The 26,858-nt window shown below is 43.2% G+C and overlaps 1 protein-coding gene across 7 annotated transcripts in view; it reads right to left on the bottom strand.

The window, feature by feature from the left end:
- Window positions 1-26,858, bottom strand: part of AMBRA1 (autophagy and beclin 1 regulator 1) — a 142,214-nt gene that overhangs the window by 101,105 nt on the left and 14,251 nt on the right. For 6 of the 7 annotated variants that reach the window (XM_052782054.1, XM_052782056.1, XM_052782059.1 and 3 more), the window contains 3 exons: window positions 25,014-26,473; window positions 7,070-7,156; window positions 175-357 (listed from right to left, as the gene is read on the bottom strand). In XM_052782054.1, the coding sequence (XP_052638014.1) occupies window positions 175-357; window positions 7,070-7,156; window positions 25,014-26,473 (1,730 nt within the window). The remainder of the gene's footprint in view (window positions 1-174; window positions 358-7,069; window positions 7,157-25,013; window positions 26,474-26,858) is intronic. The other variant, XM_052782060.1, reaches the window with a different exon arrangement.

Raw genomic sequence — 26,858 nt, 5'->3', positions numbered from 1 at the left:
AGAAATGACAAGACCCATTTGTAGCAATCACTGCTCTAATTATTGATTGAATGACTTAACCTGTTCCTACAGGAAGCCTGAGATGTCCTTGATTGGTAAACAGTAGGAAGCCACAAAGCAGTCTTGTGCTGACAACAGACTCAAGCAAGAGGGCAAGGCAGCATGCACACTTACTCAAAATCTTCAAATTCCAGATCGTTTCCCTCTACAGATGGGCTTGAGTTCTCCGAAGTGGAAGAAGAGGAGGAGGAAGAGCGGAGACGGTTTTGTTGGTATCGCATAGAGCGTTGTCGAATACTGTCCCTTCGGGAAAGATACTGGATCATCCTCTGAGCATAATATGCAGCAGGAGACAACCTGAGCAAGAGAGAGATATACAGACACTCATTACACAAGTATAGAGTGACAGCCACTCCTATTTTTCCTTTTGAGCTCCAAGTGCCAGGACAGTGACAGCATATCACGAAACTGGCTGTTTGCATATTATCCACGAGCAGGACAGAGTAAATAAAAAAAAGCAAGCAGAAGTAATTTTCCCTTCATATGCTATACTCCCACGTGATTCCCTTGTTGTGCAAACAGAAGCACTACACAGTACCTATAGACAAAAAACTCATCCACAGCACAGAGAAGTTAGCTTCTCAGGACTCTTTGGAGCTCATTATTTCATTTATTACCAGTTCACACAACTAACTCCAGCAAGCATTCCTGATAAGAATCAAGCCTGCTCCCAACGCGAACTCTCCTTGCAATGCCAAACAGCAGCAGTGTTCAAATAAACATTGAAGGAAGGTGCTGTTGTTTTGAGGGTACTTATGGAGCACCATAAAGTACCAAGCAGGGGTAAAAAAGGTTTAACAACTTTAACTACTTTGTAATCCAAATGGTACAGATTTCATATAGTGACAATTTCATCAGAACCACTAGATGTATGTTAAGAGGAGCATTAAAAGCCTTGCGTCCCACCTGAAAGGAAAACCTTCCTCTGCAATTAACTCTTAATTCTCTCATGCATAACTTGGCCTTTGTTTGCATCAGCTATCACACACCAGTATTACCCCCCTCCTTGAGGCTAGACAGATAAAAACCACTCTCTTTTCCTACCCTGCATATATCCACAGCTCCTGGCACATGCTTTCTGTGACACAGTTACTCAGTATTAAAGTTCAGACACCTCAGATGCTTGAATAATCATTTCTTTAGCCTTATTTGGATTAGACTTGAACCCTAATTTGGGGGGAGGAGGGGAGATGACACCCCCACCCCCACCCCAAAGTAATTAGACATTAAGATGTCTATTCCTTTAACTTCTAGCTTCTTCCCACTGCCCCCCATTCCATACATGTGTTTGATTTTGTTCTTTTTTTATTAAATTCAAGTTACCAGACTGGTACTTCCCAGGGTCACGAAAATACAATCACATTTCCTGCAAAGGCACCACAGGCAAGAGACCGATAATGGAGAGCAGCCTAATTTTTAATCTACAAATGGAAGTGTGAACAGCTTTAAACAAAGAAAAATAAAACAAAAATCTCAAATGAACAGTGAATTCCAGGGGATAGTCTAGAGATTAAAATATACTTATTTGCAATCACAAAGAGAGGTGGCCTATCTGCCTTATAGGAATGCTACCCATCTTCAGAACAGAGTTTCCAGCTAAATTCATTTACGGTGGACCTCACCATCAGCCATGAAGACTCTTAAGGATACATTGAACTTTGCAGTGACCAACACCACACGGTTTCACTGTGTTACACTACAACCAGCAACAAAAACACAACTCCATTAATAATCTATGAAAATATGACTGTTAGAAGACTTTTTATTTTTTCTCCCTTCCAGAGCTGTGCTGATTCTATGGCAATGTACTGGGAATAAGATTTTGCTTATATATGGGTAAGTTTCACATCCACAAAAGCATGAGAAGCAAACCATCAGACCAGGTCTGATAAAGTACTCTGCTACTATCCCTGAAGTCATATTTCAGTGGAAAACTACATTTAATAGTGTTTCTAGAGACTGCTCCCTATAGCAGCATGAAAAAAACCACACCCCTAATTCTTCAAGGGATAGATTGTATTAACGTTGTTTTGGCTGCAGACACCCATCAAGGACATTCAATCTCACATTCTGCCATACATTCAGGGCATATAAGCAAAAGAGAAGGTAGCAAGACAGAAGGAATTAGAAGTCATGTAGACACAAAGAGAGAGCATCTTCCCCAAGGTAAGCTCCCTGTACCCTATTAGGCTGCCTTCCTGGTAAAGAGGCAAGTTTAGCAGACAGACTACAAGGCTCAGGGGTCTAAAAACTTAGTCAACAAGCAGCAAAAGGGTAAGGGAAACGACACTCAGTTTGTTCTGGATTCCTCCTGGATCTTTTATGTGCTGTTTGATGAATTAAAGCTGTTCATGCATATACAATATAGAAGGCTTCGCTGTATAAACACAGCACTTCTCTCCACTCCCCTGAATACTTAATAGGCCAAGTATAAAAAAACCAAGGCATTACAGCAGTGCACTCATTTATGAGGAGCTGTTCTCTTCTTTGGCCTTTTCCATAAGCCAAAGCCTCTGTGTATGTCTAAAAATAAGTCTATGGCATAATATGTGCACATAGAGAAAGAAAGGAACATGGAAACAAGGCAACACTGGAAAACACGAACAGTGGTCTCAGCAGTCCAGCTGAGTCACTGAAACTTTTTTCTTTGCTAGTATCACACCAAGGGAGTTTTACAGAAGGATGAGAAGAATGAGTTTTGCAGGCATTTAGTTTTCTCAAATCATGCAGCACATCACAAGAAAAAACACAATGATGCTTGTTAGAAGAATGAGTACGAGTAAGCAATAAAGACTGGCCATAATGGATGACAAGATGCCAGATTCAGCTTCCTGACAGCACATGGTATGTAGACTGGATACACTGTGAAAAAGATTTCCAAAAACAAGACAAGAAGCTTAAGTCTGACACACAGAGAAAGGTGCGAGGGATAAAATACAAAATGGCAGGGGAGAAACATATTCAAAGAAATAGGCTAAAGAATTAATCTTTGCAGATGGGGGGGGAAGTATTTGTCAGGCTGTATCCATCTTTGGAATACAGTTATGACACAAACCAGAACTGAGAGCCAGCATAAGTGATTTACCTGTCCTCGAGGGAGGAGAAGGCTGCAAAGCAGCATGAGAAACACTGGCTAACATTAAACATATCTCTTCAGTTCATTCAGCTATTGAACCCAACTGTAAATCAGCCCCTGACCAAAGCTAGTCTACCAGCTGGCTAAACACATGCCAATCACAGCAGGCTGCCTGGTCTGTTTATTTCTCACCCATGCTTCTAATAAAACAGTGGCAAAACACAGATAGAGGTTATCCAGTAATTCTTAAACCAAGTTGCATCCACAGGACAGTAGGCTGTATTTGACAACACCACAGGAGCTAAATTAACTTAGTCTCTAGATGACTGGACCCCGTTTACTGGAGCAGATTGTTCAGAGGAGGAGCAGCTATGCTGCCACACATGACCGCCACAGAACAAGGCACTGAGTGGGAGAAATGCTGCAGTGCAAAAACCAGAACTGAACAGCTTCTGTCTCATCCAACAACCATGTCATCGAGAGGCAGTGCATTCTCTAGGCACCCAGTGCTGCTGGCTGGCCAGTAAGAAGTGGAACTGAGGGAAGGAAATGTTTTGCTAGCATTAGTAAAGTTCAAGTATCTTGCTCTAAATGGCATCATAAATACTAAAGAGTGAGCTACTACATAGCACAGTGTCCTCAGCTACAGCTAGATATCCAAATCAGCTGGCTGTATTTGTAAAAATTGTGTAAAAATTATTACACAAAGGCTGCTTCTCTTCACCCTCCCCATTTTAGTATCTTCTAAGGAAGTAAATTTTAAGAAAATCCCAAGAACATCAACTGGAGAATATCTAGACCCAGTTCCCCCAAGACAGACAGACGCAAGAATTGGTACATCTGCATCCAACAGCACTAAACTGCTGTGCAGACCACCAAGTTTCCTAACATTTCAGAAATACTGACACCACCCATCAACCCTGCCTTGATGCTGATGGCCAGGATGTTCACTGACATTATTACAGCTCACACCTCTAAATGTCTCTCAGCCAGCAGACATGTTTTAAAGGGGTTACCTGATTGGTGTCATTAATTTCCTTGGCTATATCTACGGTAGCATACATACCACCAATCCTTGAGCTGAAGGTTATGCTGGTAGCAGACACCAACTTTTGCTTGCTTCCATTCCACTTAAGCCTTCAACTCACAGGCAACATTTGGCCTGAAAGTCTCTTCACCAGTAACTTCCTAGCAGCTTAGATTTTTTTCTAGAGACCTATCTACCAAACTCCCTTGTGATGCTTTATATATGCAGTCTGGGAGCATCTTTTTGAGTATTTCTATTTAACAACAACAACAAAAATTTAAAAAAATTAATATAGGTGTTCTTTGATGACAGCTTTGTTTGGTTCCTCTGCAGACTGTTTTCTGAGCTCAGTACATAGGGAAACTGTGGAGAATGACAGAACAGCCAAGCTGACCTTAGAGAAATTCAGCAAGGCCACTGAGAAAGACTGCTGCAGTCTACATCAGAATATTCACTCTAAATCTGAGGGAACTTAAAAAAAAAGTTCTTCCTGCCTCACTCCTGACCTAGGTTGTTCAAATATAGCACCATTACAGACAGTAGATGCAGAAACAAAAACACACACACACGCTCTCAAAAATAAGTTCTTCAGATCATGTAGTTTAAAAAAAAAAAAAAAAAAGAGACTCCATTGGAGACAGCTTGGTCTTAAGGAGGTATATGTATTTTTAATGTATTATCTAAACACACAGACATATACACATATATGTTTATTTCACTTTTGTTTCACTTTCCACTTTGTTATTTAAGAACACCTGAAAGTCATAACTTCATTACAAACTTACCATGCTACGAAAACCCCCCCAAATTGTAATAACACTCCTTTTAATCACATCCCCAATTTCTAACAAGTTAAATGGACAGTTAAAAAGATCCTACTAGCCTAGCACACCAGTAAGGTTTATGGAAGAAGATTCTAATCTTACCCCACTCAAACTTCCCATTTGTGCTGATTATGCATCTATGAATCTCATCTTCTGAGAAAGACAGTGACACTGGAACAAATTAACCCTCTTCAAAGAATTTTCAACACTGGACTTTTCTTCCAAAGCTCCTTATAAACTCAAGCTACTATAGTTTCTACTACAACCTAAAAACACTTGAATTGTCACAGGAAGAGCATCATATCAGTTAAAAAATGGCTTCAAGGAGAAAAATATCTTTGACAATGTTCCTTATGCTAGGAAATGTCTCAGGCATTGATCCCTTTTTACACATTTTATTGAGCTTCATCATAGCAGAGATCTGACAGAAGGAAAAAAAAAAAAAAAATCAGTAACGTAGGCAGGCCGTCCTCCTTTTCTTTTTTTAAAAGGCAGCTCCCAGAGAGCCAGAATCAGTTCTTACAACCTCTGCTCAATAAATCTGCCTGCTTTGGATTACGCATTCCAGAAATAAGGAATGGTGCACTTCCAGACATTTAGCAGCTACTGGCATTCATAAATTGACCTGAATGTAGTAGTATCTTTTAATTAACTTTTGTAAAATATCATTTTCATCTTTCCAGATAAATCAATCCCTTTACCTGTCATTTAATCAATTGTCATTTAGAAAGTTTTTACATTTATCAGCATCATTCTGACATGCAGTTGCCACAACCTTCTGCAGTTACCTAGGCTGGTTTCCCAGTGACCTTACATATAGGTAGCACACTCCACCTTACTTCCACCTCACTACAAACAGGTTTTTTGACATCATTCCTGAGCCTTTGAATTATCTTTACAAAGCAACTTTCTTCACAATAAATGGAAAAAAAGCCTAATATAAGATTTCACCTCTACAAGGCTTTATCTACAGAGATAGCTAGCAAGGAGTTATTTCCCAGCATAATTATACCGTGTGGCCAGTTTGCAACATAGCCTTTTATTTCAGAACTTCTACTTAAGAGCATAATCTGTATAAAAATGCAGGTTTTGTTGTTAATGATGTAAAAAAGAACAAGATTAAAAAAAAAAACAAACCAACAAACCTCCTTCAGTAACTCACATATTACTCTCCTTTATGATAAATCCTAGTAGCCTTCAGTTCATGCAGCTATGCCAGAGGTTCCCCAAGAGGCTAAATCAGATACATTTTACACTTACTGAATTTTCCTCATTCATACCTTTGTCAAACCCATTTAAAGAAAGCTTATTTGTCACGATTTATTCTTTGAAAGCTTCCAAAGCTGCTTGCTGTTCACGATTCTATCATTTCTTCTGACAGAGTCTGTGGGTCACATTATCCCATCTGTTGCTTTCTTAATACACTAACTAGAAACTGCAAAGATCACTCCTTTCCATTTTTGATAACTCTGCCATGTTTGCTTTTTCTAGTCCTCTGAAACACTCCCACCTCTTCTGGAGATTAAGCAGCACTACAGGTGTTTCTATGTCTAATGTCAATGATTCATGACTCTTCAGAAATAATTGTCAGCATTTTGTTCTTAGTTAAGTATACATAACATCCTGGTTATGCTCTCTCTCATATCGATACATTTATGGAGACATTCCATTCTTCCAAGCATGTTGTCTGCTCACACCAGCTCCTAACTGCCTTTACTACAGTCTCCCCTACTCCTGAATAGACTATTTGGTTTTTTCTTCATTTTTCCTCAAAAGATATTTCAAATTTATTGATATAATCTCATTTACTGTTGGACCTGCTTGCCACCTAGTGTTCTCCATCCCAAATGATTTCAGGAATCCTTATGTGCTCACTTCAACAGCAATTTCTTCCTCTTTTCTTCATTCTCTCCCAGACTTAACAGCAGCTTCTCATTTGATTGTACCCTACCTCCATGGCCAATCATTGAGGAGGAGATGGGCCCAATATCAGAACCATTCCCAAAGGATTCAGTGAGTTACACCAAAGTTATGCTTTTGTCTATGAAACCTAAATGCCTTCAGATTGCACTTAGCTCTTACCTGGCTGGATCTGGATAGATCGGATGTTCCCGGGACCCTGCTCCATCGTAGCGAGATAATGAAATGAGGGAAGACTCCAGCAACCTCCTAGAAAGGGAAAAACAAATGATGAAGTCAAAGACCATTCAGGAACATCTCCCCTATTTACGCCCTACTTTCTGAAACCTCTTAAGACTATTTCTATCATCAGTGCAAAGAATTCTGCAACATACTGAACCACTCAGTGATGGCATAAGTGTTTTCACCACATAGCTATTCAAAGTGTAATATTCTTACTGCACAGGAGAAAGAACACCTTGAGTAAGAAAGAAGAGTGGTCCCAAACCCACTTCCAAGTTTCAACAGAAAGATGCAGATGATACTTCTCCTTTGGAGACAAGCCATCCCAATCCATCAGGTCCATAAACACTAACACTGCATTTGCCATCTGTCAAATGCTTACCTACACAAAGGTGGCTACACAGGGAATGGACCAAGGAGCATGGGACAAAGAACACACCTCAGCATGTGGACTTTAAGGGCACCACTGGTGTTTATTCGCAATAAGAGATTCAATCTTAGTCTCAAGACTCGGAAAGAGAGGTTTTCAGCTACAAAAAAAAAGTTTGCTTCCTGTATATCTTAATCAACCACAGGGAGAGATACCAAATATTCACTCAAGAAGTAAATGTATGCAAATGCAGCCAGACAGCTTGAGTATGCGAAAAGCGAATCTGAGTCATGAAGGCAGCAGAATCAAAAGTATATAGCAGGAATATGTCCTCCACCCTGGCTTCTACATGTACCTCTATCTAGCTTCTTGTCATAAAGCAGAGGATGGCAAGACTTGTTTCAAGACTGACTCATTCAAGCCTGTTGCAGCCACTAGATTAACACAAGAGAGATGATTTGGGGGGGATGTGGAGAGTGGAAAAAATCAACTGCCAAAGTTTGTAAGGCTGCTGAGTTCCCTTTCAAGTCCTTTTGCCTCAAAACTCATGCTAAATTTTGTTTTCCAGTCTTTGTAACTTAATGAAAACTGTTGTGGTTTGAAAGTCAAAGAGGTCCAACACCACATGTGTTCTATTCATCCACACACATAACTGGTGAGAAAGATTTGAACCTATCAGTCTTAGCCCCACACTCCTAATTCCAGTTAGCATTTGCAATGCAGGACAGCAAGCATCAACACAGGAAGCAGGAAGGACCAGATATAATCCATGTCCAGCTTCCCATTTCTAGCCAAAGACAGTAGAAATGCAAATGAGACATGCTTTTTTCCAGCAGCAGCCCCCCATCAGGATCGCAGGACAATTTTTCACTGTTTTCCAGCAAGTAAAAAAAAAAAAAGAAAAAAGAAAAAAAAGAAATTTAAAAAGTTTTAAAAATTACTTCAATTTTACATTGTAAATCCAGAATACAGAAAACAGCAAGAGATCACTCCAGTTACTTGGAAAAGCATGTGTTAGCTCTAGAGACTCAGTACTTGCTGCAAAGCACTGGGACTCTACAGAAGGCAAGAAATCCTGTCCTCTCTGGCACTAAGTTGCTTGGCAACCATTTGTCTTATTCAAGAACAGTTATTAAATCTCTTAAACTTTGAGATGAATTAATTCCCCAGGTTACTGAGTCAAAAGCTCTAACCTTCAACACTTCTAGATATTAGGAATCCCTTGGCTCCCCAAAAAGTTATCATACTTCAATCCTGCCTTACCAAACCGTATCTCCTGTTCCAATATATGTCAATATATGCAAAAGCAGCTAATCCAGAACAAACAGTGCAACAGCTTTAAGAGGTATCCCTGAAGTCCTATACCTACGAGGTATACCTAGCACCTGCATCATATATAAACTTTTTTTTTCCTTCTGGGGGGAAAGGTAGACAGATTAAAATAAGCAGAAGGGCTATTCTACCTATTCAGTCAGCTGGCCCCTTTCTAAACCACTGGCTCAGAGTTCAGAGACCAGGTTAATGCCACTGCAACATCAACATGCTTTTTAGAACTCTGCTCTTCAGAGCTGCTTATGCAGAGCACCCCAAAACCAGCAGTTTGCAAGCAGCCTGGATGTACTGAGGCTGCCACCATACTGGACCATCCTGCCTAATCACTGGACTTAAAGCAGGGAGAAAGAGGTCCCACAGCACACAGATCCTGGCAGGGCCACAACCATAGAAACAGCAGCTGCCTCCTTACAGATGTGAGCAACCTACACACAATGCAAGTGGCTTGTTTGATGCCATTTCCCTGCAGTGCTTACGGCGTCCTGATAATGTGCACACACAAATAATCGTCAAACTCATCATCCCTGCCAAAAGTCTCGGCGCCTATACACTACACATGCCACCCTCTTTCCGAGCCTTTCAGGGTCTGTCCATTAAATGACACAGCAAAATCAGAGCTACAAGGGAAGATGACCAGTACATGCTGCATGGCCCAGCAAGCTCTGTTAGAGAGGAGTCTCCAGGTATTCTCTAGCCATATTTCTCTTCTCACCCCTGGAAAGGCTGGCAATTGCCTGAGAAAAGCATTGACTTAAAGGGACCACCTTCAGAGAGCAGCCAGCAGCTGTGCTGAAGGAAATCAAAAGGTATACCAAGCAGAGGACACCAGAACGGTGTGGAAGCAGGAGCAGGGCACGCACCGTAGTAACTTGGTGTGGGTCTGCCAGGAGTCCCTCTGCTTGGCTTGGGAACAGCACTTTGGGGAATCTACAGTTCTCTCCTCTATACCCCATCTGATCCTTGAAGTAAATACTTGAAGAGCCTTGCTCTACCAGGTACCTGGCACCTCAGATGAGAACTGGTATGTGTTACTTCAGTGAAACACAAACCAACAGTTGCCTGAGCCACAGGATGGCCAGGTATCCACATAAACAGACTTTCTATAGGCCTTGTGATTTTTTACCTGAACGGCCTGCAACTCCACCCCATGAAGCAAGAGGAGCTGCTGCTGCTTTAGGAGCACCTCCTTCACCATAAGGGCTCCCTAGGAAGACCAGTAGTTACAGGGTTGTGGGGAGCAGGATGACAAACGCGCTCCGTTAAACACATTCCCCAGGACCCTCTCTGAGGCTGTGCTGTCCAAGTTGAACGGTCTCAACCAAGATGGGCTTTCCAGCAGAGCTTTCCAAGCCTGCCAACACCAAACTCAGCTCCTGCACTATCTCACACTGAGGCACACAAGCCACATACTAGAGCCACGTTCAGATCAGGTGGACAAAGATAATTCAGTTAAGAGTAACTGCTAAAAGCTATAGCTGATTTTAAGCCAATTGGTATTTCTTAACTGTCCTAACAACTGTGCCCTCCCAGATCACAGAGCAATGAACAGGTGGATATAAACACATACAGGAGGCAAAAAAACAAACCAAGGCAACATGCAATCTCATGAAATCCCTATGGACCATTTCCATGCCTAATGCTCCAGAGAATAACAATATCTGTACTGAAACCAGAGTACTAAACACAAATAAAATCTATTATTTAACTCATTCTAGACTGAGCCCTTGAGGCCCAAGTTACAGATCCAAATGCATTTGACCTTACAAATGTGTTCAATAACAGATACACTGCTATAATCATCAATAAAATGTGCCATGTGTGACACTGGTAGCGTAACCTCCTGTCCCCCCGGAAGGTGCAGATAAATGTTTTTAAAGTAATTCATGTTGCACTCTATCAAGTCTTAGGTGCCCCATTCATAGCTTTTGCCACCTAAAGTCCCAGAAGAGACACAGACTATTTGTTTTCAGTAAGCCCAAAGTGTAAGGTAGCCCAATATCCTACCATCATAAATGCTAAGGTTGGGAGCAACTCTGTTAAGGAGGATAAACATAATCCATGGATGAATAGAAGCAGTTCTGTTACAGGGAACTGCTAGCAACTAAACATCTAAGTTTCCAACAGTGAAGCAGGCAAAGAGAGAACAGAAATGCGTATTGCTTGCATCTCCTTTTGAAACATTTCAGTAGGACATGCTTGACTTCTGAATCCTTTCTGGGGCTTACAGCACCCTCTTCTTCTCCCACACCCCCCATTTTTGCTACCCAGATCTATAACAGGCTAACACTAGGCTCTGTGGAAGCAATTGCTCCACTACCTCTGTCTAGACAATATGAAATTGTCACAAATGACATCTAAAGTACAATTAGCAGAGAAACTGCAATTTCCACTCTCCTCCCCCGCTCACCAGGAAAAAAAAAAAAAAAAAAAAAATCACACATTATCATCCTCCAGGTTGTCAGTCAATGCCGCAATAATGAAGATTAACTCTGCTCACCCTGAGAGATGCTTCTGGCCCAGCTTGCTAAAATAGGAGGAGGGGGATTGTAGTTTTTTTGTTGGTTTATTTTTTTTATTAAAACTACTACAAGAAGATATAAATTGCTGCTGTTCAGCAGCACTGAGATCTCAGCAGACTCCTTTTCTGTCAGACATCAGTAGCTATGGAACTGCCGCTCTACACTCGCTCTTTTACCTCGGGTCTGCAGACAGCAGCAATCACTAGCGAGGGGGAAAAGCAGCAAGGTCCGAGTTACAGGACACCTTTAGCCAAGGGAGAGAGAAAGAGAGTGCACGCACACAAGACACTACAAGCAGAAAAGGGAAATTTCTGACGAATGAAGCAGCCAAATGCCAGAAGCCACAGCTCAAGGGGAAAAAAAGTCATAAAGCAAACTCCTCACAGCACATCAGCCATTGGACTATACCCACACTCTCCCCACGGGGGCGAGGATCACCACCAAAGCCTCTTGGGACAGAGTGATTCATCTTGACAGGCTTTGAGAAGATACTTAAGTGCAGCAAATTTAACTTCTCAGTAACAGTTTCTAAGGATATGCAATTCCTACGCCACATCCTAGATTTGCTGTCACAGCACGCGCATTCCTGAGTAGCGCTACCCCAAGGGACACTGAGGGAAGGGCTTTCCTCCCCATCCAAAAGAGAGGTGCTAACAGCACTGAAGCTTAGTTTCCTTAAAATCAAAAGGGTGTTCAGCCAGCTACCATCCTCCTAAGCTGCTGCTGCACACCAACAACCAGAGCAAACTAGTAAAATGAAGCACTGTAAGGAGAGCAAGCACACCTACCCCTCCCATAGTCCCAGCTTTCAGCTATGAAGAGAGCTTAAGACAAAGCAATTCATAGTTACCCTTTGAAGCAGAAGTATATTGCCAACTCTGGCAGCTTCTGTGAGTTTCCTCCTCTGGTTTTGTATCTTCCCTGGAAAGGTTTTTATATTCCCTACTGCCCATTTGGAGGTGAAATTACCACACTACTTCATACTGCATCCCCTTTTCAGCCCTCCAATTTACAGCCAGCAGTCAGTTCTCCTGAGTGCTCGTCCCTATGGATGTGCTTCTATGATTCCTCATGTGAATGTAAAGAATAGCAACAATGTAAAACTAGATTTACTTTAGTCATCTTCCTCTTACAGCAAGGCAATGTTTAACCCAAAGACAACAAGAAAGCTGAAGCATGAAGACAGCTGAATGTTCTCCAGCTGCCCAGTAACTCTGCTACCCTCTCTTGAGGGTAGGATTTGAATCCTAAGCTCAATTATTAACTGTTAACAACCCCAGTTAAGTCTTGGAGATCAATTATAGCCTCGACAGAACACTAGAAAACTATTCTAAACAAAAATCTCAACCAACCCAATCCACTGGCTTGGGTTTTTTTCCCTTCCCTTTCCTTTTCTCAGAAGAATAGGGGAAAATTATTTCAGGCATCTCTGTATTGTGTTGCCTACTTTCACAGAGCAAACTGAAATCACGTAAGCAGAAACCATCAAGTGTTTTGTTCCATAGCTTCATTTTCCATGAAAGTTCTGTAGTTCTTGTCAAACAGAAAAACACTATTGCTATCACCACTTTCATATTCAAGCTTAAAATAAAAAAGCAATCAGTATGCAGTTCTAAAGATTGCCTGAAAAGATGATTTCTAAAATTACGTCCCTAACATAATCTGCTCTGATACCTCTAAGCTAACATTTCTAGACCATTTCAGCTTTCACATGGTTATGGTTAGACATATTTAGCCTGGCATCAAGATTGAATTAAGACAGGTCAGAAGCAGATGATTAGAAGAGAATAAACAGTCAAACAAAATGGTCAAACTTTTCTTAAGACAGTTGTAACCATCTACAAGAGATAAATACCCTGAGAATTTCACTACTGATGAAAACCTCAATGCTCACTTTTGCAGTTCTCTGTTAGCTCCTCCATCCCCTTGGTCACATCCTTGCCGTACAACTCATCCTCACTGATTAACAAGAGTTGGTGGCTCCCTTTCTTATGAGTGAGTATCCAAGCCCTGCTAGGCATTCTTTTCATCACTTTTTTTTTTTTTTTAAGTTATTCCACATAATGAATGCCCTTTGCAAGACAATTTCCTTTCTTTACGGAAAACAACGACAGCAGAGATGCATGCAATATGTAATCACACATTCCAAACATGGCCTTTGTAGAACACTTTGGCCTGTTTGTAAGAAAGACCTTGTGCTAACTCTGAAGGGCAACCAGAAACAGAGAAGACATCCTTCCTAGCTGGAGGTGTGGAGCTGTCAGAGAAGCAGGTTTGATATAGGACAGAAGTTATCACAAAAAACATTTGTCCCCCTTCACTGATTCTGAGCAAGAATCCTGTAGAAAACAAGCTGTAAGAATTTCTCAGTCAGAAAACAGCACATCAGGTCTTCAGCCAGGATGGGAAGGAGTACATCTGGGAAGGAGTACAGGGAAAAGGAGCACAATTACATGAAACTAAGAACTGCAGGTAAGAGTTCGAACAGCAGAAACAAGCATTGGGATTTGAGTTCTCCTAATCACAAGGCAGGGAGCAGAGTTTCAAGAAGAACACGGTTAACCCTTTAAAGTTTACCTGCTTCAGCTTAACTAGAGAGTAATACCACATGATGAATTGTGCTATTACGGCACTTCTGCTCTTGGACTAGGAACTTCAATTTCCATTTACCACCTGATGCCGCAGGAGCGACACAGTACCTTTGGAGCTCATCATAGGGAAGGTCAGTGGTTCTGAGGAAGATGACAGATTTTTTAAGTGCACCCAAGGTTGCACTGTTAATCTATTACTTCACCTGCTGACAGAGGCCATGCATCAGAACAAAAGATGAGCAAGCATTATGCAGAGATCCTCATCATACAACACCCAGGGAATGATTAATGTGTTATTTCAACAGGCAAGAGGAAGCACACATCCATGATAGACATTAAAAGGCTCAAGAGCAGCTATGGCAGCATTGATTAGTTTGGCAATAACTCCAACATGCAAAGAATGACAAAAGATCTTGCACTTTCATTTTGCAGGGTCAAAACCTGAGGGGCAGGGAGTGGAGAAGAAATTTAAATCAGCTCAAGCTACTGCATGTGCTGTTTTGCTTTACAGTGGCAGTTTTATATCAGTGGTCAGAATGGGGCAGGCACCTCAGCCAAGCTAAAGACAGACATTGCATTCCTCCACCCTTAACAACATGCGATTATATCAGAAATTCAGCTAGAGGGAATCAGTTCCTAGTCATCATGGTTATGATAACAGGCTTGAAAGCATGGCCAGAACATAGCCAACACACTAAACTCCCTCAGCCTGCAGACAGCTCTACTCTTCTGAGAACTCTTCTACCTACCTTCGTTTGTATAATGTCTGCTTCAAATTCTCCTTGTTCTGGGAGTTCCCAACACCACAGATTGTGTGGACAGCAGAAATCTGCTTACCCACGCATGCAGATCTGCGTCAGCTTCTGGGATAATTACATAGGGCTCCTGCTTCTCCATAGGGAATTGAAGAGGAGGTGTCTTTCCTGAGGGGGCAGAAGCCATACCGTTATCTCCATAGGCTTCTAAGGCTATGAAAACAGAGGTCCCACCACACATCAATCACTTCCTTTAAAATGCTCTTGTTCAGGCTGGAGTAATGAAGAAAGTCAAGTCAACAGATGACTGGCAGGGCAGTTCAGCCACTTACCCCAGCCCTCCCACTTCAGGAAGACAGGGGAAGGATTTGATACTAATGCATTTCAAGCAGAAAAATGAGTCAGTTTCCTGGCAGATAATGAACCCTGTTTATTCACAGCCTTCAGTTCCAGCAGGTGCTTTCTCAAGAAGAGCAAGAGAGGGGGTCAGTTACATCACCACACAAACAGCCATTTGGCGCAATCAGTTAAATATGTATGTGGGAAATGAATAGCTAACATGCATTTTAAACAACAGACCAGAACGGCTCAACTGGAGAAATCTAGAGTCATCTCTATTTTGGTTACAGTTGTATTACTGAGTCAGATCACAGGTCCCTCTCTCTCCTCTTGCTCCAGGCCCAGAGAGTAGATGCATGCTGCTCTACTGCAAGTTCTCCAGCCCAGATTCTGTAATAGGGAGCAAATAATTGGATGACGGCACTTTGTCCCCAGGCACACCGTGCTGTGTGCATTTATAAAGAACGTGAAGAATGAGTGCACGAAGGCAATATATGTAAGTGACTGCACATCTAATGATTAAGGGCTTGTATTAGCATAAAAAAGAGGCACACTATACTGCCAACATCTCCAGCTCCTCCCACACTCAAGAAAGCTACAGAGAGCTTTTAGTTGAGCAAGCAGGCCTGAAATAGGTCTGAGGGCCTGCCCATAACTTGTTTCTTGGCAAAAGGAAAACAAAACCAAAACAAAACTTAGCAATTGTTTTAACATTACTTATCTGAATCCAGACAACAAGCTCTAGGAATCACAGCTAGACAGTTTAAGCATGTCAAAGACCACCATTAATCATAAGTTGAGCATCATCCCCTAGATGGAATACTACAAGTACATGAACTCAATGCTCATAAGTAAAAAATGGGAACAGGAGCAACTGTTCCAGGTCAAGTGAGCTTGTCTGGACATGCTGCCCACCCTGCAGCAGTTGGATCAGGAGGCCGCAGGGAAGCTATGCGCAGACAGCACAGGAGACGGCCAGGCTAACAAAGGACGGCTTTCAATAGAGGGAAGCTATTCACACTTCTTCCCTGTCTGTAGGAAAGCTGAGAACTGGTATGCTTTATGGTATCCTCAAATAGCTATCTGTTTGAAGGCAGCTGTCTTTCAACTTCTAAGCAATCTGTGTTTATCTAAGATCTTTGTTGTATGGTCATCTCATATAGGCCTTCCTCAAAAAAACCCAATCCCACCCCAAAAACCAAAACAACCCACCCAACTCTAGATCTCATCACTCCTCAGTAGAAGCAAAAATGTAAGCCAGTTTGGAAGCATGTACCTCATCCATCCTCATTAAGAAACACCACTGGAATCCAATTTCAACAAGTTCCCTTGCTGCCATGCTGGAGCAGGTGAACACAAAGTCCCAGAACAGCCCCATAGACAAGACACCTTTAATGAAACAGGTCTGTTTCCTAGAGATTGAAGAAAAACAAAGTTCACCTTTTTCTTTTATAGGTGAACTCCCCATTGCTATGCCTGGACTACCAAAAAAGGAGGTGGGAGAAGGGCAGTGGTTCAACTGGGGAAACACCATGAAGGTATTCGAGAAAGCAGAGTTATTTCTATACCTGCTTAATTTGCAAGCCAAGCTGCTGCAAGAGTAACATGGGAAAATAATATCTTTTTGTGTGCTATAGTCATTGCTGTATATTTAAATTCAGGCCAAGAAAAAGAAAAGAAGGCTTAAGCCTTTCTGCAAGTTTGGCGAAGACTGCACATGCTCAGCTTTCCGAAGTACTCGGAGAAGCTTGGCAGCAGGGCGTGACCTCTATTAGTCACTGCAAGAGGAAAAGCACAAGGCATCATTTTTTCCCCCACCAACTCTCAGTAATGAAGTAAAAGGGCTCTAGCAATCTTACATTATTCTTAAATCAGGAAACCAGCAAAGGCAGGGGGAGAAACATTCCTGCAAAAAAACAGGCACCTCTTTCACTTGTTCTTCTACATAACTAGCAGCACATTCAAGAGCTCAAACTTCTACCACGTCACTAAAACAAAGTCTTTCCTGCCCACATGGAGACAGGAGGCTCGGACTGGAAAAAAACACAAAGCTGGAAGGGTGGCAGCAATAACCTCAGGGCTCACGTAGACATCAACTGACCATTTAGATATCACGGCAGCCTCTCCTACAGTTCAGGCTGTGGTTACATTCTCATGATAAAACTAATTTGTATTTTCCATTTTTAAAAAAGGCCAAACAAACAATACTTGCCAAGTTTATCCACAGCCTGCACACCTCACCCATAAACACAGCTAATTATCATGTCTAAATATCCATGTCATCTTTAGATTATCCCTTCACTCTATGTTTGGCAATGACAAATTTGGTCTTCGTTCTGAGACGGGGAACCAAAGGAACCTTAGTAGATATAGTAGATATATGAATGTAGATAGGAATTGTTTAATAATTATCTAGCTTATAATGAAATTAAAGAAGTTTCAATAGAGGTAGACATGGCCCAAGGGGATGAGAAGTGATGTTTAACGTTTCCATTGTTGAGGCTGACTGAGACAGGAGATAGTCCCTGATAAGAATCAGCAGTGACTCCAAGAACCAGCCAAGACCGACCTTGTGATTTGGACAAATGCCAAGGGACAACTGAGTCTGCGCAGGGACAGAAGGTTAAGAGTTCACTGTGAAGAAGACATACAGCCTTCATCTTCACGACCACCAGACGACCACCATAAGGAGGCACTGCGCAAGCGCAGTTGAAAGGAAACTATGGAAATGACTTCCTAGAGCTAATTATAATATGAAGCGGGGATAGGTAATGCCTATGTATAGGCGTATTGCGAAACTCTATGTATATGTAACACTTGACTGTATAAATTTAAAGTGAACTGCCAAAATCAGGCGCACACGACTTTGGTGGGACTACCCCCCGTGCTGCCCAGCGCTGAATGAACATACCTACTTTACAATCTCACTGATTGTGGAGTCTGTTTTCCGCACATCAGTTCATTCCTAAGTGTCCAGGCTAACATTTCCAGAAATCATTCGCCCACCCCGTGGTTTTGGCCTTCTCCCCTCAAGCACCTCTTCCCCACCACAAACCTGAACCTCTTGTCTCTGCTTGCAAATCCCTTCATAACTTCTATTTACCTCACTGTTCCTCACTAATTACTGAGATACTACTTACCTCTATCACAATCACAATCATTTTCAAGAATTGTAACAAGCATCTTTTGAATTATTTCTTATCAAGCCTGAAAACAGCACAGCATAAACTTTTCCAAAACTATGACGCCACACATGGAGGCTACAAGGTTTGCCAGAAAATCCTTCTTTCCACAGCACACGTAAGGTCTACACACCGTAAGTGTAAACAAAATGGTGAGCCCGAACTACAAATGCCCGGACACCAGGCTAGCAGGGTTTCCACAAGTAATGGGCCTGAACGCGAGGAGAAATTATATTGGGTAGTCCATTTAGATTTGGCACAGGCCACATTCACACTGATTGATGTGCAGTCTGAGCAGCCAGCACAGTATTGCTGTCTCTCCTCTCCACACCTCAGAGGTTTGCCCTCCTCCTGCTCAAGTCCCCCTTTTTCAGTGAACTCAACACATCACTGCCACAATAGATATTAAATACTTGAATAAGCAAGCCACAACTGCTGTAAGCAATTAGGAAGAAAATAGTAACAACTTGGGTTTTGTGAAATAAGGGACAAAACAAGACAGAATACACTAGGTATGTGTTCCGTCTCCACCACAAGATGTATTTTATAGCTTTAGGTGAGGCAATACCCTCCTGCTTTAGTTCCCTCCCCCCCAAAAAGTAAAGGGAGTAGCATTACTCTCTTCTCTTATTTTGATGGTAGATTTCAGTCACAGAACTGTCTCCTAGTAGGCAACTCTGTACCCAGGGCAGGGGGCAAGGAAGTGTGCTGGTTGTTTTGTTTTTAAGGCTAGGATATGAGTGACACGCACTTTTTCATTCAGTGCTTTACGCAGTGAGAAGGCTACCAGAGCAGCACATCAGAAGCTCAGGCTCCAGCATGAACTCAAGAACAAGTTGTAAAAGTGACTAGTTTTTCCATTTTACATACAGCACTCACCACCATTGCTGGGCAGGAATGGGGGTGTTCCTACCCTGTCAATCTACTTTAACCACAGACTAGTCCCAGTCAACACCCTATCTACAATTTAGAACCAGAAGAAGCATCCCCTCATGGCCATGAGTAAGCCATGCCTATTTGCATCAGAAAAAAACCCAACCAAAACAAAACCATCCCAAACACATTCATGGCCTTCTTATGGAAAAGCCCAAAAATTTAAGTAATAGTTCAAGGCATACTTGAACAAGAAAAAAGAAACACAACCCCGTGGAAAAGGTGACTGCCCAGACTCCAGTCGACATCTGCCAAGCATTCTGCCAGAAAATAAGCCCCGTATTATGGAAGTCTTCTGAGGACAGATGAGCAACCATTTAAATGCAAACAAAACCTCTCAGAAGGCAGACTGCAAAGAAAGGTCTGCTCCAGGCTTGGCAGGCAATGAGCAAGAAGTCCAGATGAATTCTGCAAAGTTGAAGAGGTCTTTTACAGCTCTAACTCATGGACATTTGCATATCAGAAAGACGAAATACCTGCCTCACCTCAGATCCACAGCTATCCCTTTCAAATCCTTACAAAAGCCAAGAGGATAAGCTCCTCCCTTGCTTGCATCCTGTATCAGAGCCATTTCCCCTCTGGATCCCCACTCACGCTTTTCCCCAAACACTGAAGAACTTGCAAATGTATGGTAACTAAGGAGATAAGCTGCAATTTAGGATGGGGGGGGGGGGGGTGTCTTCAACCTACCTTGTTTTCTTTATACAAGAACTCACTCGGAAACTTTCTGGTTCCACAAGGAGACAGGGAAAGCAAGGAGCAGAAACAACATTACCCCCTTGTGGCAGCAAAGCAATATGGAACTAAGTTCTGAGAAATTCAAAAGGGAACACACTAGGTGTTACTTTTCATACCTGCTGTAAGTATGGAGAGCTACATGCTGCCAGAAAGGCGATCAAGACTGAAGAGAGACGTGGTATGAGCTGGAGCATGGTGTTATGTCAGGCCTCTACCTGCCTGACACAAGCAGGGCACAAAGGTCCACGTTCGGCTAACAGGTGAAACCACAGGTAGAGCATTTAAACCCTTCTAAGGGGGATGCAACACAGCCAAACACGCTTGCAATGTATAGCACTGACACCTGGATCCCATTCACAATCCTATATACAGCTCTCTCATCCAGTCTGAATGCAATGCAATCTTAGTTCAGGAAAAAAGATCGGGTTCACGTTGTGTAGCAAGAACGCAGGCAGGAGGGGCCACAGTCCTCAAGACAAGAACTGACAAAATGAAAGACAGAAATTTGACCCTGGACCTTGTTACACGGTTCCAGGGAAGCTGGTCTGCGTGTCACTTGTGCACAGTGCATCCAACAGACTCAAACACACCAAAAAGCAATGCCTTTGGTAAGCTGTGCAACTTCAGCAGGTCAATTATTTGCACAGCACTGTGGACTCTGCGCTTTTATACACTCACAAACAAAATAAAGTTTATAGAAGTGTCTCCAGACAATATAAAGTCCCCCACCTCACTTACACTCCTTCCTACCTGTGTGCATGGCAAAACCATCACCCTTGACAGTTCAAAAGACTTCTCAGATTTTCAGGTAACTTCAAGAGTCTATCTTGTCTGCCAAACTAAATAGGTGAGGCAAGGTGAAAACATTATGCATTCAAAAGACACAGGCGCAGAAGTTACTCATACCACTGCCTACAGAATTTGACCTCTGGAACGAGTGCAACGGAACAGTTAGAGAAGTTTAACATAATTGCCAGACAAAGCTTCCTAATGGAAGAATAAGTATAATAAGCGTTTCCTCCTGGAACACGGGTTCCATGCAAACCTGCCTGGCAACAGGACAGGGCTCATCTTTCATTTGCAGTAATTCATTCAAATCTCTTACGAAATAGACAGGTAAACAATAGTATAGTATATTATGAGCAGCTAAATCTTGAACACATAGAGGACAAGTTTCCCTCTGTGTATTTTTCTTTACCCCCTTTCTAGGGATTAGTTTCACAAGATAAGGTTTGAAATATGTCAACAGGGACATACATGGCACTACTTGCTCCTTGCATCCATTCTAGAAAGACTGTGGCCGGAGGTGCCATGCCAGACCTTGGAAACAACACTAGATTTAAAACCAGAGGATTTTATTTTTTCTGAAACAACACACTAGTTCTGTAGATATCACTTGTGTCATATTAAAATAGCCAAAGAGGTAGCATTTGAAGATCTAAATCTGTTTTATTAGTCAGCATTGCACTGTACCTCTCATTAACTGATGAGCTGAAATATATTTCAGTGGAGACCACTGCTAGGATTCTATATATCATTTTCTTAAGAAGGTGGCACTAGCTCCTCTCAAACAAGCAGCTGACTAGAAGAATCCTTTCATGCTCTGTTCAACTTTTCGTTATCAACCTGAATTGGCCCACACAGCAACAATGGCTTAAAGTACTCACTAAGATTACAGTATTAACACAATGCTTCCTCAACCCATTTTTTAATTAATAAGTAGTTACAGAAAAATTAAACTAGTATCATCTGTTGCTCAGTTATCTTTCCGTCATCCAGATCTTGCAAATAGCTTCTATCACCAATTTTATGCAGCACATTTCACATGGCAACTTCAGGAATTTCTGAGGCTCTTTTCACTTTGATGTTAAAAGTGAGGCAAAGATAGATCCATAGGGGAAAAAAAACTACATTTGAATTAATGAGATCAGCCTGGAGAACCTCAGAAAGGCTGAAGCTCAGTCTCACGAACTTCTGCTTAAGGTAGACCATAAACCTTCCCCAGTTGTATCTCACTGACACAATTTCAAGCAGCACACAGCTCAACACTTGTGCTGCTTTCAGACCAAGCTGAATGTGACTGCTGTACTGCCAAGGCTCCCAGTGACATGTTCCTCCTTACAGAGGTGCCAGAGCTGTTAGTCAGGAATAGCTTCATTACATGCTTATTAATGCCTTTGTGATTAGCCCAAGATAATTAGCCCAGCACCATCAGAAAGAACAGAATTCTCTCCCTATCCAGCTGACATAGCTGCATCAACAGAATTCAAAGAACAGCCTTCATTAAACTACCTATTAACTTAATTGACCCTCTATGGCAATGTCTTCCCAGCAAGCTACTTCTCAGCCAGGCAAGACAGGTCAAGGAATGGATCCTGCCCACGAAGGGAGCGAGAATATACACACAGTTTCCAGATGCAATTTTTATCTTAAGTTTTTCAGCTGGCCTTTGAATACAGAGCCCAATTGCCCAATGAGGACATCTAATGGAGAGACAAAGAAGAACAGAACATAAGACAGGTCACAAGCAAATACATGGAAGTCCAACGCTAAGATCTAACCTGAGGTCCATAGGCACAAAATTACATTGATTGAAAGTGTGTATGCACTTATCACTTGTACTCTCAGGCTTGAAGGCTTATCTTCCCTCTTCTATTTCCTCAGGACTTTCAGCATTACATAGCTTACATCTCATGATCCTTAGCCACCACCTTTGCATGCTTCTGCAGCTGCAAAGGTTAAAAGACATTTTAGACTCTGCTGTGCAGGAGTCGTTCTAGCACATCCCATTGTGGGAGCACACCCTAGATCTGGGAGACAAGAAGGCTGGATGTGAGGGTGTTCATTCTATGCAAAAATTAGGTAAGTGGGTGCTTACTGACTTTTTATTGCTCTGTAAGGAAAAATATAACAGCTAATTCGAGAAGGGCATGAAATTACACCTGCAAGATATAGCTATCCTGCATGCAGGGTTTCTTTTAAGGGGAAAGATTTCATAAAGCTCCCAAGTCCATCCCAATGTATTTAACAGGAAAGGAAATGAAGTTTTACTTCAAGGAAATCACCATGAGCATTTAATACCAGACTGCTCACTGCTTTCAGCTTCCTTACCTCAGTACTCTACAGTTACCTTAACCTCAGTTAGAAGGGAAGTGGAAACCCCTGCCATGCCTGTTCTTGAGCAAGGCCTGACAACAGAAGCAGGAGACTGGGAAAACAAAAGAGTCCCTATGAGCTTCTCAGCAACCTCTGCCAAAAGGATTTCACTAAAGGTTTCATCTTACAGCAATTCCTCTGGAATTAAGCTTGCGCATCGAACTACGCGCTCCAAATCAATCTTAGCAAAAAGCACCTGTTTGCACAGGTGACCAGGTAGGCAACTAACCTGCACAGATGCTACAGCCACAGAGCAGGCAGCAGCAACCACCATGGGTGACAGGCAAAGCGACCCAGAGATTTAGTCACAGGACTCCAGCTGTTAGGTAGCAACCTGTCCAGCTCCTGTGCAGCTGGGTGCACTGCGTTATATCCCTCAGGGCATTTTAAAATTATACAATGCCCACAGAAAAGATCACATCTATACAGATCCCACCACACCTCATTGTCAAAATACGTGCCAACCACCTGATCAATAAAAAGGTTATTTGCCCCCATTATTTCTGACACTACAGTGACTCGGCCCAGAGAACAAGCTACACAGTGGAGATGATATGAGCATGTACAGCCATTTTAAAAGAAAGATAGTGCAAGACTTACTCAAGTGCCATTTTAAAGCTGAATTTGTCTGCTCCTTCTCACCCCTCTGCCCTTTAATAGGGGACTAGAGGGTATCTGATTTAAATTAAAGGCAGGTAAGTTCAGGCCCAAGAAAGAAGTAGCTACCATGTAATCAGCTTGAGACTCCCGTTATGGCAGGCTATAAAAAAAACTGGGGCAAGGATTTAGAAGCATGTGAATAACTTCAAGACCACCACCACTTATTTGCTACGCAACTACAGCAACAAGAAAGGCAGCCACTGTTCCAGCCTGAGTGTAATCAGCTTATCTGCAGGAAGAAGGAAAGAATTCCCCTTCCTCAGACACTCCTGTGTACAAAGCCTCCTCAGTCAGTTACACCTGCATCCAACCTGGAAACTCTGCTTTCCTAAAGCACAAGGCATCCATTTCTGAGAAACAGCAAGACTGGACCTTTCCTCTGACAAGAGCACAAATCACTTGATGAAGAGGATGCCAAACTGAAACCCAGGAGGGAAACCCTATCCAAAGTATCAACATAGCTTAATCATCCATACAAGCCAGTGGAGACACTTGCACACAAAGCACAGGTCCTTCCTGGTGCAAGTTTGATTTGACTCGTTCTGTTTCTTGTAACACATCTGAAGTATTAAAAAAAAAAAAAAAAAAATCACCTTCTTGAAAAAGAATACAGCAGAGTCTAAAATTTTCAGTGATCAGCATGCCCCCAACCAGCTCACCCTAGATTCGGGTCAATGGGAGCCACTTTCAAAACTTACTTCTTTATCAAAGGCAAGCAAACTGCATGGTTTTTATCAAATACTCGCAACTAAGGTATATGCCCAAACCACTGACACAGAGCTTTGACTTTTTTTGCCTTATATGGCAACACCAAGGAAATGATTGTTAACCCTTCCAACTTAACAACTACAACCTCAGCAAGACACAGCACCCAAAAAAGCAATTCTCACTACACATGCCCAATTTTCCATGCCTACCTTGGGCAGATTCTCCATGTGCAACATGTGTGTGGTATGGGGCCCAAAGGACAGCATAGCACACCCTGTGTTCCCACCCTTCTGCAGTGTGTGGGAAACACCAGGAGCATAGTTGACCCCAGAGACCTGCTGCCAGAGCCCGTCCTTTTGCCTGTCTATACTATGATTCTCCTTTCCCATTGAGAGGTCTGGTCTCTGTTGCTTACAATCTTCAGAACCTAATCTGCAGCATGACAATGGCAGCTATAAAAGACATCAATGCAACGTCTCTGTTTTCATCTACATAAATAGCATATGACCACATGAGAAAAGGTTTTTAACTCTGAAAAACTCTGACTAGATGGGAAAGGTTTAAGAAAAAATGGAGGAGGAAGGCCGAGCATGTATCTTACCTCCTGAGTGAATCCTCCTCTGAGCTCTCCTCAGGCATTTCCTGGTTTAAGGCCTCCTGTGATACATTCCCAGGTCTGCTTGAAGCCGACTGGCTGTAAACTCTTTCCCAGTGCCCCGTCTCCTGGTTAAAGACCACTCCCACGGTCCTCTCCTCCTGCGGGGTGGAAGAGCTGCCCAGCTGCAGCCTGCTAGAGGCAGGAGCTCTGCCCTCGGTTCTCTCTGCAGGCTGCACCTGGCTGGTATTTGGAGGCACACCCTCAAACGTGCTTTGGACCTGCCCTGGTGTGTAGCTAGGCGTGCTTCTTTCCCAGCGCAGCGTGTCATTGTTAAAGGTCAGCAGGTTATGACAAGCGCGACAGCGGTTCAGGTGACCCCGGGACAAATTGGAATTGTTTTCACTGCTGTGTGGAGTCTGCTGATGGGAGGGACCCGGCCGATCAGGCTCAATGTTGTTGTTGAGCATTTCTTGAGCCTGTTGCGACTGGCTGGGCTCCCCACCAATCCCCTGATCTAACTCCTGAAGCCGGTCATATTCCAGGAAGAATCGCCTCAAATCACACTGGAGCTCATTACGGATGCTGGCCGGATTGCTCGGGCCAGCACTACTACCACTGTCCGCCTCAGCCCCTGGGGCCAGAAAGCCCCTCCCTTCTGTCGCAGAGGTATAGACTGATGCCTGGGAACCTCCCTCCTGCTGTCTCAGCACTGACAGCAAGCTCACGGAGGAGGCACTGGTCCTAGGGGGAGGCATGGCTTCCAGCTCTGACCGAGAGCTCATGTTCAGCACTGTCCTGGACCAGTCAGACCCACCTAAGCCCGAAGCCATCTCTCTCGCAGACTGTTGGTACCGGGACTGGTGGCCGGCCAACGGCCCGCTGAGGGACCGCCGTGTGGGGCCCAGGCTAAGGTTGCGCAGGGTGTTGCCAGCAGTGCTGCTCTGAACTGTGCTGAAAGCAGAGGGCCTGTTAAGTATCCCCTGCTCCTCCTGCGCTACGGATGCCTGCTCTGGGGGTTGATAAGGCTCTGTCTGCACAGAGGAGAAGGAAGTGCCAGTGGCCCCAGAAGACGTGGAGGGTGCGTTTTCCTGGTGTGGGAAGAGAGAAGAAGGAAGTCTTGCACTAGAGCATCGGCTGCAAAGGCACAACATCCCCAGGTGCTGGCAGCACTCTGCTGTGGGATAGCTGACACGCTCCCGGAGCCTGTTATAGACAGATGCCCTTGTGTTCTCACTGGCTGGAGGCGGAGGTGGTGGTGGTGGAGGCGGTGGAGGGGATGGGGTAGCAGAGTCTTGAACACTGTTTTGCTCTCCCACCTGTATGCCAGAGGAGCGGGAGGACAACATATGCAGGAAGTTGTGGAGGAGGGGTGTGCGCCTCACAGGCTGAGACGGAAGGATAGCACGCTGGCGATAATGCGGCATCTCTGTGCTGTCCACGGAGATTTCCACTTCCTCATCGCTCTGCAGAAGGAAGCAATCAAAGTTCAGTCACCTCACAGCAAAATCCTGTATCTCCAGATAAACAGCAGAAAGTCAGCTACCATCCCAGACAGATGAAAGGATGCAGTAAGTCCCTTCCTAGAGGCCTTGACTTGCAGAAAACCAGCTGAGACTATTTCAAAGTTCATTTTATGGATCCAGACAACCTCCTCCTACAGCCCAGTGAGCTTTGACAATACACTGTTCATACAAACGGAAGCATCAGCATCTGAGGGTCCGCAGCTGTGGGGAGCATTGTTAATACCTCGCGTAGCTTCAAATCCAGCAGAATGTCACAACAGACCTGAAAGAGCAGGGCCGTTGGGACATCTGTCCCATCACTAATGAGACAGTGAGGGCAAAACAA

This window comes from Harpia harpyja, chromosome 3 (genome assembly GCF_026419915.1).
Source record: "Harpia harpyja isolate bHarHar1 chromosome 3, bHarHar1 primary haplotype, whole genome shotgun sequence".
Classification (NCBI taxonomy): Eukaryota; Metazoa; Chordata; class Aves; order Accipitriformes; family Accipitridae; genus Harpia; species Harpia harpyja.
The sequence above is the reverse complement of the archived record's forward strand: the minus strand, read 5'-3'. Positions and strand labels throughout refer to the sequence as shown.